Source organism: Talpa occidentalis, unplaced genomic scaffold, assembly GCF_014898055.3.
Source record: "Talpa occidentalis isolate TD23 unplaced genomic scaffold, MPIMG_talOcc4v2.1 talOcc4.14, whole genome shotgun sequence".
Classification (NCBI taxonomy): domain Eukaryota; kingdom Metazoa; phylum Chordata; class Mammalia; order Eulipotyphla; family Talpidae; genus Talpa; species Talpa occidentalis.
The window spans coordinates 19,455,302-19,470,814 of record NW_023601433.1 but is presented as its reverse complement, the minus strand read 5'-3'; the positions used below and the strand labels follow the sequence as shown (position 1 = coordinate 19,470,814).

The 15,513-nt window shown below is 46.2% G+C and overlaps 1 protein-coding gene across 1 annotated transcript; it reads right to left on the bottom strand.

Moving 5' to 3' along the window:
- Positions 1-11,225: 11,225 nt before the first annotated feature.
- Positions 11,226-15,116, bottom strand: LOC129145717 (zinc finger protein 717-like). The gene is made up of 3 exons (XM_054694827.1): positions 14,915-15,116; positions 14,577-14,669; positions 11,226-12,486 (listed from the first exon to the last, which is right to left on the bottom strand). Exons 1-3 carry the CDS (start codon positions 15,042-15,044, stop codon positions 11,474-11,476), a joined length of 1,236 nt encoding a protein of 411 aa, XP_054550802.1. The 5' UTR covers positions 15,045-15,116; the 3' UTR covers positions 11,226-11,473.
- Between the last annotated feature and the right edge of the window lie 397 nt (positions 15,117-15,513).

Genomic DNA, 15,513 nt, shown 5'->3' with positions numbered 1-15,513 from the left:
AAATAAGATTATAGATTAACTGTCTCACTAGAAATTATTAAGTCCTAAATTTCATGTATTAATGGAATTTTTATCTATACAGAATCATGAAAGAATGAGCTTAGACTAGCTTTTGAATGACAAGGAAAGCAAGATTAATTCACATGATAAGCTAGAAGTATAAGGCAACTTCCTTGACTAGCTATAAAATTTCTACAAAAATCTAAAACTAAAATCATACTTAATGACAAGAACTGGATGCCACTTAAAATTAGGAACAGGACCTCCATTATGGTGCATGTGTTAAAGAGAGAGGTGTAAGCTATTGCCAGCAACTGCTGCATGAGTTCAATCCCCGGCCAGGTAGCTACCTGCATGTTGCAGCAGACCTCTCCTGTCTCCCCGCTGCTCCCCTCAGCAGTCTGTTTCAGTCAGTCTGCCTGTTCTGCTCACCACTCTGTCTCTGGTGAATCTTCTCACACCCCCACACCCTTGGTCTATACCCCAGTACTTGTGTGCAAAAATTAATCTTAAAAAACAAAAAAAAAATAAAACTGGGAACAAATTAAAGCTGTCCCTTATCATTGGTTCTATTCAGTATTGTACTGGAAAGTTCTAGATAATGAAATAAACAAGAAGAAAGTAAATGATAATGTAGACTGATAAAAGAAATATAAAACTGTACTTGTGCCCAGATGCCATTATTTTCAATGTAGAAAATCTCAAAAAATCCACAAAAATCTCCTGGAATTAATAAATGATTAAACAGTAGTATAAATACAAAATGTTCTTATTAAAAAAGAATCAATAGGAAAACATGCAACCTAGGGCTTCCCTGGTGGCCTAGGTTAAGCCTCAGTGCAATCAACACTGCAGCCTGAGTTGGATCCCTGGCCAGGGAGCTAGCCATGTGTAGCACATATCTCTTCTGTCTCGCCAGCTGTTCCCCTCAGCAGTGTATTTCAGTCAATCCACCTGTTCTGCTCCCCACTCTGTCTCTGGTGAATCTTCTCACCCCCCACACCTCTGGCCTGTACCTCAGATGTTTCATGGATAAATAAATTAAATAAATATTTTTTTAAAAATACAACACAATTACCAAATATATGAATGATCTGAACAGATATTTCACCATAATATCCACATGATAAACAGGTGCATAGAAAGATTTTAAATATAATATGCAATCAGAGAATTTAAAATTAAAAGAGAATTGTAATGTCACCACATACCTGTTAAAATGACTAAAATCCCAAGCACAACAACCCCAAGTTCTCGTGAGGATGGTAGCAACAGAAACTCCTCATTTTGATGGGATTGCAAAATGGCACAACCACTTGGGAAGATGGTTTGAAATTGTATCTAAACAAACTGCTTTGTTCTTATAAAACTAAACATACTCTTACTATATCATCCATAAATTGTCCTCACTGGTATTTATTCAAGTAAATTTTTTAAAAGTAGGCCTACAGAAAAACCTGCATAGAAATGTTTGTACAGGCTCTATTCATAATTTCTAAAACTTGGAAGCAACCAAGATAGTCTTTAACAGATGAACTGATAAGCTGTAGTATATTCAGACAATGAGCTATATAGCTCAGTGGTCAAAAAAAAAATAAGTTATCACATACATATATACATATACTTGTGCCTTGAAAACATATATTTGTGTGTAAGTTATTTTGTAAGTTATTCCTTTATCAAACAATATAAAATAAACAACAGAAAGAGTGAAATCTAATGTAAAATATGGACCTTAAAGATAATGTATCAATAATGGCTCATCAATTGTAACAGCTGAACCACAGCAATGCAAGATATTAGTAAGAAGGAACACTGTTTTTGGGAGGTTGAGGGGATGTATGGGAACTCTGCGATTTCCACTCAATTTTTCTCCAAACATTAACTCATAAAATAAAGTCTATTAATTTAAAAACTACAAAATAAATAATTGAAATTTACTGAGACATGTCGTGGCAGTGAGTGAACAAAACATATTTTTACCACATTTAGTAAGTTTTCTTCAGTAGTTTAATTAAAGACAAAAAAATAGAAACGAGAAAATAATAAGTAATTCACCAGTATTTATCAAGCCCTATCTTTTCTGTAATAGAATTTGTGTGACATTTAGATAAATACTCAATCAGAAAAGAATGGAAGTTCACTGAATGGTTGTGCCTATTAATAAAGTAAACAAGATTAATTTACATGTTTAAATACACTGAAAAAATAGGAAGCTTTTAGTGCAGTTCTTAGCACATAGTATATGCTCAACAAAGCTAACACGTGCTGGGTAGTTTGTGGTCTGTGTGACAGAAGTGAAACACTTAATGCACATGATAAGAATTCAGAGAACAGGGACTCCCCGGTGGTACAAGGGGTTTAGCACCACACTATGAAGCTGTCCACAGCATGAGTTCCATCCCCAGACAGCCGGGGAGCAACTCACATGGAGCAGCAGACTCTCCTGTCTCACCCACTGCTCCCCTCAGCAGTGTATTTCAGTCGATCTGCCTCTTCTGTCTCCCCCATGTCTCTGGCCTGTACCCCAGCTCTTGTATACATAAATAAATAAATCTTTAAAAGAAATGAATTCAGAGAACAGAGAACTTACTGCAAACTGGAATACTTGTGATGGAACTGAAATTTGCACTAATGTTAACACAAACAAAAAGAGGATCTGATAGGCAAATAAAAGAAATGCAAGCAAACCCACGAGGAACAATAGAAAGGTGTTGAACAAGCGAAACATGTCATGAACAGACATGCTGAACTCTAAGCCCCTCAGTCACTGCTTGCAAATATGTCATGGTGTTTCATTGCCAAGAAAGGCAGTCGTTCCAGGCAGCCATCACAAGAGGATTCTGTGTCATGAAGCAAGGAAGCCCACCCAGGAGAGCTGAAAATAGAGTGGCCTGAAGAAAGGCAGTGGTGGTGGGTTCACCCCAGATAGCAAACGTGGAGGTGCACAATGGTGACAGTGTGACTTTGGTCTAGGCAAAAAAAAAAAAAAAAAAAAAAAAAACTTCTTCTGTTCTTCTGTCTCTCCATTCCCTGACACTTCAGCAACAGAATAATAGCAATCAAAGGTGCTTCTTAGTAAATTTTATGATATAGCCTGAAGGATGTTTCCTAAGTGAAGAACAAAATGAGCAACAGCACATACACATTCAGACATTACAGCAATTTTGTTCATTTGAAGTTTAAAATCACTACATAGTACTGCTGCTTTAGCATAACCTAATGGCAGTAGTCATTATTTTTCTTATGAGTTTTTAAAGATATAATCCAAATACCATAAAATTCACCCATTAGAGCATACAAATAAATGATAACTTCACAGTTGTGCAGACATGACCAAAATAAAATTTGGAACATTTTCATCACCCCCAAATTAACCCTAGACCATTAGCAGATACTTCCCTTTTGCACCAACCCTTAGGCTTGGAAAAATCCAATCTACTCTGTCTCTCTGTAGATATCCCTCATCTGGTTTTTGAAATGAATGGAATCTTATAAGAAGTTATGTTCTGTGTCTTGATTCTTTGACTTAGCATAAGACTTTCAAAATCCATCCAGTTCTCAGAATTTCATTCCTTATTTTAAAGATTTATTTATTTATTTATACAAGCACTGGGTACAGTCAGAAGCACGGGAGGGTGAGAGAATTCACCAGAGCCAGAACGGGAGCAGAGCAGGGCAGAAGGACCGAAGTACACTGCTGAGGGGAGCAGCGGGCGGCAGGAGAGGTCTGTGCTCCATGCGGGACCCTCACCAGGTGGCCGGGGAGCAGCCGGGATCGAACCAGCACTGCAGAGGCCGCGGGCAGCTTTGCATCCCAGCGCTCAACCGCTGCGCCCCGGGGAGGCCCGTTTTTATGCTTTTTCTTGATGCAGCAGATGGCAGACCCTTTCTAGAGTGGATATTCTGGGGGCTTTGCGGTCCCCCCCAACAATAGGACTTTTTAAATTCCCAATTTCGACGTCACGCCCCCAAGACGACGAAGGAGGTGAGTGACAGACACAGAACAACCCCACACACACTCGTCTCTCCACACTCTGACGACAGCCGCCGCACGACCCCTGGGGACACCCCGTGTCCAGTGGCGCCAAAGGAGCAGCGCCCGGGAGAGTCGAGGGAGGACTGAGAACCCGGAGGAGGCGCCGCCAGCTCGAGACCCCGCGCGCGGGGAGGACGTGCCCGGACGGGCTGACGCTCCGGAGGCGCCGAGACCATCGCGGGCGGGGAGGACACGCGGGTCACGGGGCGCGAGGGGGACTGTCCCGCAGGGGACCCGGGACGGTCCGTCCCCACGTGGAGAGCCCCGCGACAGCACAAGCCCCCGCAGGCGACAGTGCCAGCCTCTTCCCAGGCAGGTGCAGGTCCCGCCCCCCACCGCAGCCCCTGGCTTCTTGTCACCCCACAGGCCACTGTGGAGAGAATCCCCCGTGAGAGCCTTGAGGACGTTCGCGCCCGATGGAGGAATCCACCCGCCAAGGGCTGCTTCCTGGCACCACCGGGTCTGGGCCGCCTCCACACCCCAGATGCCCCCTGCCCCAGGAACCTCCCCCCGTGAGTTCCCGACTCAGGCCCGGGGTGGCGGCGTTTCCAGCTTCCCCGACAGCGTCCCTGGAGGGCCAGGAGCCCCCAGAGCGGGCACAGGGCTTGCTGCAGAGGGTAAACATTCCCGGGCTACTGAGCAGTGACCACGGCAAGCGCCGGGGGCCTTTTCACAGAATTCACGTGTCCTTCACACTGTTTCCTCAGCTCACCCCAAAGGCCACTGAGCAGTGTGCGCAGAGTCACGGCGAGACGGCGCCCCAAGCAGTGTCCACATTCTCCACCCCAGCTCTCCGCAGGAGGACGGCCCCGATCACTCTCTCCTCAGGACTGAGAGAGAGTCCACACTTCACCTCACCTTGGCCGACATGTCGGTCCCGTCAGCCAAGCCCACAAGTCTCATGACAGGAGCTGGAAACAACGCGGCCTCTCCCCGCCCGAGACTGCTTGATGCTCATCCCTGCTTGTGAGAAGGTGAGCATCTCCTCCTGGCCTACTCTCGGGATGTATTTCCTTTCTCTCAGGATGTTCCACATAATCTTGCACACATCCAAGTTTTTACAGATTTGTTTCATGAATCTACACATACTTATTAGTAGTATTCTTCAAAATGATATCACAAGTCAGATTAATTTATAACTAAGGATTTGATAAGGTAACTCTAGCTCAATTATTTGGCTTTTCAAAATACTCATTTAACAAATACTTAAGATTTATTTATGCACACAAGAGCTGGGATACAGGCCGTAGATGCCGGGGTTGAGAGGATTTAACAGAGACAGAGCAGGGAACAGAGCAGGCCGACTGACAAAATACACTGCTGAGGGGCGCAGCAGGCCAGTCAGGAAAGGTCTGAGGCACATGGCAGTCAGCTCCCTGGCCGGCTGGTGATCCAACTTGTGCACAGTGGCTGGCAGTAGTTTGAGAACACTGTGTTTAACCCCTGGGCCACCAGGGAGGCCCTTACCTTTAGTTTGAGGTCAGAAGTGTGACTCCTTCATTTCCCCCCGCTTTTAATCAGGAAAGCTTTGGTTATTTGGGGTCTTTTGTGTTTCCATATGAACCTCAGTAATCTTTGTTCTATTCCTCTGAAGAATGCCATCGGGATATTTATTGGGTTGCAGTGAATCTAGAAGGGGCTTTGGGTTGGATGGCCCTTTAGACAATGTTGATTCTTCCACCCCATGAGCTGGGTCTCTCTTTCCATTTCTCTAAGCTTTCTATTATTTTTTTCCACAATATTTGATAGATTTCCTTGTAAAAAGTCTTTCACCTCCTCTGTTAAATTTATTCCCAGTTATTTTTTTTGCATGTGCAATTGTAGGTGGCATGACTTTGAAAATTTCCTCTTCTAGTTCATTATTTGTACTTAGGAAGGCATATGTTTTTCAATGCAGAGTTTGGTGGCATTACATACACTCACTCTGTCGTGTAACTCTTTATTTCTGAAACCAGGGTGTCCCAAGGCTTACATATATCCCCAAAATAGACCTGCGTTCTTTCTGCTCATTGCTTAACCCTTTGCACTCCGCTGTCCCCTCTCAGGGGACATCGGAATTCTAGCATATCACTCGGATGTCCCCTCTCAGGGGACATTGCAATTTATTAGTGATTATGGGGAATTGAGTTATTTTAACACAACTTTTTGAGACATGCATGTTTCCCTGAAGTTTTATCTTGAAATGGCACAAGAAATTAAATCAAAATATCGTAAAATTACTAAGATATATACAAGAAATGTCAGCGGGTTTTGTGTCGGACGAGAATGTGAGATGTGTGCTCACGACGGTCCGAGCACTTTGCAACCCCACTTGAAAAGAGCGTAAGGGGAGTTTGTAGAAGAAAGGTCGGTTTTCAAACATAGTGCGCACTGTGTAGTGAAATATATAATTAAAAATAAACAAATCTACATCTGGAGGAAAAGATTTTCAAATCTGAGCTCATTTTGGTTTGAAGCTTCGAGCAGTGCACATAGATCTAATGAGGAGAAAATCAGAAAAGAGATTCTTTTCTTAGTGAATAAATTGTTTGGTGAAAGCTATTTTGGTAAATATCATCTTGTCAGTTAGTAATAACAATTAGAAACTTTCAACCCATGCATTTATTTATATTTTTATTAGAACAATGGCAAAGCGTCCAACCACGAATGAGTCTCATGACACAAGTAGTAGTAAAGATGAGCTCCACTAATCAGCCTGCAGTGCATATTGGGGAGTGTTACAAAATTTATCATACTGTACAAAATTATAAACAATAAAATATTGGTTTTTTTTGGACATATACATTCCTCGATGTCACCCAATTCATATAAGTCCAATATCATTATAATATGTTACTTGGTTCCAAAATTATACTAAATAATACGAGGGTCTGTAAATGCACATTTCCGCCACAAAGTAGCATCGAGTAGCTGGTAGCCAATGTCCAGAATGGTTCGGAGTGCAAAGGGTTAAAAGTCAAACTATTCTTTGTCTTCTAGCCTGGCTACATTACCAAGACGAACATGTTCTTCCCGAGCAGTTCTGCTTCTCCAGAGAAAGAGAACCTCACAGCCCAAGACCGGCCATCCACCTTGGTATCTTATGGGTACACTCCCTTTCATCCAGGGGATGAACTTAGGGGTGGGGGCGACCAAGGGAGATGGCACAGACCTGCAAGTAGCACACACCTCTTGTCCCCATATCCGAAGGATAAGCGCCCCACACAAGAATGGACCCATAGCCTCCCTGCTCCGTAAGTCTCAGACCATGAAGCTGTCCACAGCCACTGCAGCAAGAGCTCCATCCCCAGCCAGGGAGCTGAACCACAGGGCGCAGCACCTCTCCTGTCTCCCCAGCTCCCCTCAGCAGTGGATTTCAATGGATCTGCCTGTCCTGCTCCCCACTCATCTCTGGGGATTGCTCCCCTGCCCTGGTCCACTCCCTGTCCCTGGAGATCAGGCTCCTGTAGTGTCCTCACCGCTGGAGCGTGGACAGTGTCTCTGGGCTGTGCTGATGCTGCGCGTCCTGACCCCGGGATGCGGCTGAGCTGGGCAAGGTCCCCATGGAGCACGGTGGAGGCCTCTCCTGGGCCACCGCTGACAGCATCACCACCCACCTGGGCTGCCCACCCATCCACAGAGGCCTCACCTGCCCCACACCTGGACGCCCCAACACACCTGTAGGGGGACGTGACACGAGTCCCCTGAACCCCTCACCTTCAGAGCAGAGAGTGACCCTTGCTGCAACAGCCCACATGGGTCACGTCACACCAACAGACACTTCCAGGGAATGTGGCACTAGCAGAGGAGCATTGTCTTAGCAAACCCTGCAGGCCTCTTTGGACCAGGTCTGAGGTGAAGGCTGAGGGGACGGATGCCACCTTTAATGGGCGCTCAAGGACACCTAGGAGCCTGCAGCATCGTGGAAAGCGGCCTGCGGCCTAGGGGTGAAAACCTCAGCAACCTCCCACGGTGCGTTGAGGAATATGGCCCGTGGCCCCGACACTCCAGGTGGAGTTTGAAGGGACCAATGTACCTCCCCCTGAATCAGGGAAGATGCTCTCAGGGGACAGACACCCCATCAGTCACCGACCTGGAAACACAGGACGGGGGCTCTGGCCGTAGAGATGTTCCTGACGGAGGAAGCTGCGTAGAGGGCGCGGGCAGGGAGGAGCAGGCGCCCAAGTCCCAAATCCATGATCAGAGAAACAATCCCCGATGGACGGGCCCCGAGCCCAGCCCTGTGGAGAGGACGCCGTGGAGCCGACACAGGGCACGACTGCAAATCCACAGACCGAGGCTAGGTGTGGACATGCAGGCGAGTAACGGGGGCAAACTCAGCGGGCCTCGGAGCCTCGGGAGAGACCTCAGGCCAAGCCCCTCGTCAAGAGACACACCACAGAGACCCCCACGACCAGCACCCCTCCCTGCCCGCCACAGCCGTGGAAGGCCCTGCTTCTCGGCCCCAGTGGCCACCCCTCGGGACCGTTCTGCTCAGGGAGCTTTCTTGTCCTTACTCCTGTGAGTAAATGTCTGGCTCTTCTGGAACTCTGGGCTCCACTTGGAAGTACTTTCGCACCAAACACAAGAAATGAGGAAGAGCACACCCGAGGCCTCAGACTCCGGGCCTGCTGCACAAACTCTCCGCTTGGCATCACCACGGAGCCAAAGAAACACACCAGAAGGTGCCCGGGCCCTGAGGGGGAGTGGTAGCGAGAGTTACATCAAGGACTTCCTCGGCCACCACCTAACACACCGACCACTCACCCCAAGCTATGAACTGACTCAGACAAAGACCACATTCAGGGCATGGCCAGCAACAGCGGAAGGGATTATGTTCTGAACAAAGAGTGAAGGAAAAAGACGTGGATTACATCATCACCGCCAGGAGGAATACAGGGGAACGAAGAAAGGGTCAGGGGAAAAAGACAAAACTAGCAGGCAGATGACAGAGCTGAGACGCCAGCAGGGGATGGGGCAGAAGAGGGGCCAGGAGGGGAGGAGGCGCACCAGGGCTTGGGGTGATGGGTCACAGGGGCGGTGCGGACAGGACATTTGCAAGAATTATACAGAAGGGGAGCAATCCAATATTGCACAAAGATGAACAATTTAATAAAAAAAAATTAACAAGCAAGAATCCTTTTTCTTTAAAAAAATTTCAGGGGCCTCTCTTGGTGAAGGGGTGAAGTCTCAGCACTATGAAGCTGTTCTCAGTACTGCAGACAAGAGTTCGATCCCTGGACAGGTAGGTTACCCACGGGCACAGTAGACCTCTCCTGTGTCCCCACTGCCCCCCTCAGCAGTGGATTTCAGTAGATCCGCCTGTTGTGCACCCCACTCTCTCTGTGGAGAATCCTCTCACCCCCTCATACCTCCGGCTTGCACCCCAGATCTTGTATGCAGAATTAATCTTCCAATAAAATTCCCTTATTTTGTAGAACTGGGGTGTAGACCAGAGGTTCGGGGGTGAGAGGATTCACCAGATACTGAGTGTGGTGACAAACAGGCAGAACCACTGAAATACCTGGCTAATGGAGCAGCGGGTGACACAGGAGAGGCCTGCTGTGGCCATATGTGGGGCGGCTCCCTAGCTAGGGCTGAAACCCTGGCCAGAGCAGGCAATAGCACTGAGACTTAACCCCGAGGCCACCAGGGAGGCCCCGAAAAACCTTCATCATGAAAGGTAGGTAAAGACAGCTGCAGACCTCAACCTATAGCCGATAGCACACAGTTCAACATTTCCTTCTAGAGGAGGACATTTTGGTGGTGAGCAATTCCAGCATACGGGGGGCACCACAGAGACTTAGAGTACTGGACAGAATGTGACGACTAAGTTAGAAAACCCAGAGAGATCACTTACCCACGCAACATGCAATGTGCCATGTAGACAGACAGCTGCTGTGGACAGGCATAGCATCACCCAGGAACTTAAGAGGATACTAGAAGCAACAGCAACAGGAACAGCGACATCATCACTGCATGAACTCGGGAGAACAGAGTGAACCAGGTAACTCCACGCAATTAGGATTGAAACTGTATGTCAGTTCCCATTGCTCTCAGCTGCATGATGTGGTTTGAGCTCCTAAGTTTGAATATTTTTAAAAGATTTTTATTTATTCAAGCATACAAGAACCAGGGTACAGGCCAGATGTGTGGGAGGGTGAGAGGATGCACCAGAGACAGAGCGGGGAACAGAACAGGCAGACTGACCGAAATACACTGCTGAAATACACGCAGCAGGCAAGACAGGAGAGGTCTGCCGCACCATGGGGCTGCTCCTGGCCGGCCAGGGAATCAAACTCCCACCGCAAAGGCCACGGACAGCTTCACAGCACTGCACTCAACCACCTGCACCACCAGGGGAAGCCTGCCTGCACACTCTTGACATTCATAGCATTTCCCTCCAGTGTGGAGTTTGTCATGCCTAGTGAGGGCTGACTTCCTGAAAAGTTTTCCACTCTTCACAATCATAGGGATTTTGTCCAGTGACATCTCTGATGTCCAGTGAGAGCTTGCTTACTGGAAAAAGTTTTCCCACACTCTTGACACTCATAAGGCTTCTCTCCACTGTGACTTCTCTGATGTCTAATGAGGTTGACTTACTGGAAAAGCTTTCCCACCTTTCACACTCATAGGGTTTCTCTCCAGTGTGACTTCTCTGATGTGTACTGAGGATGACTTACTAGAAAAAGCTTTCCCACACTCATCACAATAATAGGGTTTCTATCCACTCTGAATTCTCTGATGTTTACTGAAGGATGATTTCCAGAGGAAAGTCTTCCTACACTCTTGACATTCATAAGGCTTCTATCCAGTGTGAATTCTCTGATGCTCACTGAGGTAACACTTACTGGAAAAAGCTTTCCCACACCCTTCACATTCATAGGGTTTCTCTCCAGTGTGACTTCTCTGATGGAGACTGAGGGATGACTTACTAGAAAAAGCTTTCCCACACTCTTCACAATAATAGGGTTCCTCTCCAGTGTGAATTCTCTGATGTTTATTGAGGGATGATTTCCATCAGAAAGTCTTACTACACTCTTGACATTCATAAGGCTTCTCTCCACTGTGAATTCTCTGATGCTCACTGAGGTAACACTTACTGGAAAAAGCTTTCCCACACCCTTCACATTCATAGGGTTTCTCTCCAGTGTGAATTCTCTGATGTCTAATAAGGTGTGCCTTACTAGAAAAAGCTTTCTCACACCCTTCACATTCATAGCATTTCTCTCCAATGTGAATTCTCTGATGTTTACTGAGGGATGATTTCCAGAGGAAAGTCTTCCTACACTCTTGACATTCGTAAGGCTTCTCTCCAGTGTGAATTCTCTGATGCTCAGTAAGGTGAGACTTCCTGGAAAAAGCTTTCCCACACCCTTCACATTCATAGCATTTCTCTCCAGTGTGAGTCCTCTCATGTAGAACAAGAAGTGACTTACGGGAGAACACTTTGCTTCACGCCTGACATTCATAGGATTTCTCCCTTGTATGAGTTCTCTGATGGACACTAAAAGCAGGTTTCCGCCTGAAAGTTTTCTTACACACCTGACACGGGTAGCGCTTCACTCCCGTTTGAGACTGTGGATGTAAAGTGAGGGCAGTCTTCCATGAGTAAGTTTTCACATAATCGTTAGAGCCAAACAACTTCACAGCAGTGAGATTTCTCTGGTATCCCCTCTGTAAGGAAATCTCAGCGGTGCCCCCACACTCATCAGGTTGATCGTCTGCTTGTGTTTTCTGATGTTCAGTCAGAACAGAGGTTTTAGAGGCCGCTTCACCATATCTCTTATATCCCAAATTATTCTTTCCTAACTGGGTACTCTCACGCGGATAGGCGTGAAATGTGTTTCTGAGACTGGCCCCACTTTCACAACATTTCTGCTGCTCATGTTCAACATACCTAGGAGGATTCAAATGCACTGGAGTCATCTCCGCAGCTCTCCCCTTTTCATTACAACTGCAGCGAGTCTGTCCTCCTTGGGTTCTGTCTCGGACAACGAAAGGTACCTCATCACGGGTGTCCCTGCACTCATTGCATTTACGGACAATCCCTTCCAGAAGGGCTCCTCTAGGTGTAAATACTGTTTCTTCACTCACGACTTTTCCTTGTTCACGAAATTCAAAAGGCTGTTGAAAGTTCTGAATCACCTGGTGACTAAGGTGCTCAGGATACTTGATGGGTTCCCTCATTCTACTAAAGACCTCCTCGTTCTCTCCAGCATGCCCTTCATGAGGCTCACCAGGGATCATCATGGTCCTATGTATAGTAAAGTTCTTAGGCATCATCGCTGAATTGTTTTCATTTTTGATACTATGGTTCAAATAATGACTTGATTGCAAATTGCTTTCTTCCATTAAGTCAGTTCTCTCGTTGGATGGTATTTTGCTGTTGGTGGTAAGAACTTGCCACACATGTCTGCCCTGATTTGCAGGGCTGTCCTGAGTCAGGTGATCCACAGTATGGACATCTAAAGTGAGATAAAAATGACCATGTCTCTAAAAAGTAAGCATTCTGAGTGAATACTACTAAGCGGCACGAAAGTTCCTATATTACAACATAATTTACAGGTATTGATTTTCTGATTCATGCTTTTTGCCCATAGTAAATTATGGGGAGAATAGATTTTTTGGTATTTTTTACTTTAGCATAGGAGATCTGGGGTGTAGGCCAGAGGTGCAGGAGTGGGGGTGCTGTAGGGGAGCGTGCTGTAGGGGAGTGTGTTGACCAGAACAGGCGGACTGACTGAAATACACTGTTGAGGGGAGTTGCGGGTGAGACAGGAGAGGTTTGCTGTGCCAAAGTCGGTGAACTCCTTCACTGTGGATCAAACTCAGGCCATAATAGTGAGAGCTAAGAGACTTAATCCCTAGGCCTCCAGGGAGGCCCCAATTAACAGATTTTCTAATGCCAAACCAGGATAACAAAGCAGTAAATCTAATTTCACAATGGTTTTATAAAATCATAAATATTTGGTAAATATAGTCTTTTAACTAGAGTTGTCGATTTCAACCAGAAGCATTTCACCCAACATAGATCCTACACACTTTCTTTCTTAGACTGACCCTGTGCAGCTCTTGAGGGTACTTTCTGAATAACCAAGCCCTGCAGAGGCCATGGCTTTCCCAGAAACCTGTGGACTGAGAGACCCAGTCATTGCCCAGGCACTTTAAGCAAGAGGCCTGCTGAGACACAAGGACTCTGCTTCTCCATTTCCTTAGTTCTTCTTTCGACTCTGGCCCGGGCCACGGTCACAGTCACCTGCAGAGGTTCTCAGAGGCATGTGCTTCCCTCCACGGAAGAGACCAGTCAGTTCATATTTAAATATCATATCACATAAGGCTCAGAATCCTAATACATGCAGCAAACTCCACCTAATCATTGTGTCCCACGTTCCTGCTAAGCGATAGGAAAAAAGTTCTGCATCCATCCTGTGCTATCAGCGTTAAAGTCTTTTCTCACATCCTTCTGAGAGCAACACCCTGGTGTTCTCAACGCACTCCCTGGAACCTGTGTTTCTGCTTTGTTCATAGCAGCTCCAGTTTTTATGTCGTGTGTGACTCTCAGCTACATCACACTGTCGTCGATTCCTTTACTTTCCTCCCAACGATTCCCACGAGAAGGTGGAATTGCACAGGTCACACTGCTCCCCAAGGTATGAGCCCCCAACCTGAAACTCTTGGTGCCATGGCTTTAGAAACCACCACCTCAGGTTCCCCCTCCCATGTCACAGAACATCCCTTCCAACGCTGAACAATTCTGGGTCCTCCTCAGCCTCACAATTACTATGAGGGCGGTCACAAGGCTTGCCCCTGAAACACTACTCATGTTCTAAATAACTCTCCAGTCAACGCCTCTCTATCCCTTTTGAGTTAGTCACCTGCTCAGTGACATCTCCAATAGCAATACATAGCCTCTATCCCAGACTGCAGAGGGAACTATAGATATGACATGTCAGTGCAACCCATTCACCTCACCTGAGCTCTGAAAGAAAAGAATTATCTCTATAATGATGCGTATGGAACACACACAAAAACAACATCCTCCACTTTGTTTCACTCATGCTGGTCAAACATCCTCTGTGGCTTTACCTCTCTATTAATAAATGTATTTATTACATATTCTTTCCTCACAGAGTATATAACTTCAGAATGTAAAGATCATTTCTGTGAGTACTGTTGCTCTCCCCTCTCAGAAAATTTACCACTGGCTAAACTTCCCATAAACATACAGAAAGAATAAAAAAATTCCTCAACAGGTACCTAAAGAAAACAGTCTATGAGAATACACTAAGAGAGAGAATAGAAATGTGATTACTGCAGAATAATCCCCATGTATCAGGGACTGCATACTGGTTTAAGAACATAGACAACCATCATTAAAAGAGCAGGACAAAATTCACAAGAGAGTAATATTTGGGAACTGAATAAAGAATCAGTTTGATATATGCAGACACACTCTCCAAGGTTGGACACTGGAAAAGCACCTCAGTGTGGCCAATATCACTGGCCACACTCCCAGCCTCCTCTCAGCCTCCCGGCCTGGCAAGCACTGACTGACCTGAGAGGTCCTGGTTTGGGGGATCGTCCACAGTCCACGGCTGTAATCCCTGCTCCGACCTGATGCTCTCCTCAGGATCGGTAACACAGTGCCCTGTGATGAGAAACAGTGTTGGTCTTCGATCAAGTTCAACTTCAGTCTTTGAAAACTAACAAATGCAGTGTGAAGAGCTGTGCAAAAGAGGCCAATCTGAATCTTTCCAAACGAAAACCAAAACACCCACAATGTACACTGCCTGCCATGTTCAACCTCACCAACACTCAGTTTCATAAGCAAGTGCACACTTATCGGTGCAGAAGACAGCATTGCACTAGAGTGTTACACTGGAGCTTCCTCACCTAGGGACACCAGGTGATTGCAGGTCTCCAGCATCACATCCCGGTACAGGGTCCTCTGAGCTTCACTCAGGTACCGCCACTCCTGCCACGTGAAGTTCACAGCCACATCTTCTGAGGGAACATTTCTCATCTCAGGGCCGGCAGCCTGGGTCAGACAGAGCAAGTGCAATCACATCTTATTTTGTGGGTCTTCGGTCCTGTATAGAATTCACAGTTGAAAGAGCCTCGCCTCTACATTCACCCCTTTGGTCCTACAAGTAGAACTATAGCTTACCTTATATATTTGGAAGTGTCTATGATTCTAAGAATAAAAGGATGAATAAAATTGGCTCCTTGAGGAGCTGATAGCCTGGCTGGCAGGTGTAACAGACATACACCCGGAATCATGTGCTAAAGGAGCTTCATAACAAATGAAAAGCATGTGCAACTTTGTGCCAATATTTTACTCCTGTGACCTCAAAGCTTGGTATCTCCAACTCACAGTAAACAAAAACTGAACCCGAAACCAGGATGTTCAAGCAATGAGGTGGGAAAAAGCACAGGTAAGAGATGTTCAACTACAAGCAAGTATAAACCAGAGATGCACTATGGGGGGTGGA

Excerpts from the sequence above, each read along its gene's own strand:
- LOC129145717 (XM_054694827.1), bottom strand. The coding sequence starts at position 15,044 with ATGAGAAATGTTCCCTCAGAAGATGTGGCTGTGAACTTCACGTGGCAG. Across the intron at positions 14,670-14,914 it reads CAATCACCTGGTGTCCCTAG|GGCACTGTGTTACCGATCCT; the intron begins GTGAGGAAGCTC and ends TTCTCATCACAG. Across the intron at positions 12,487-14,576 it reads CCCAAACCAGGACCTCTCAG|ATGTCCATACTGTGGATCAC; the intron begins GTCAGTCAGTGC and ends ATCTCACTTTAG.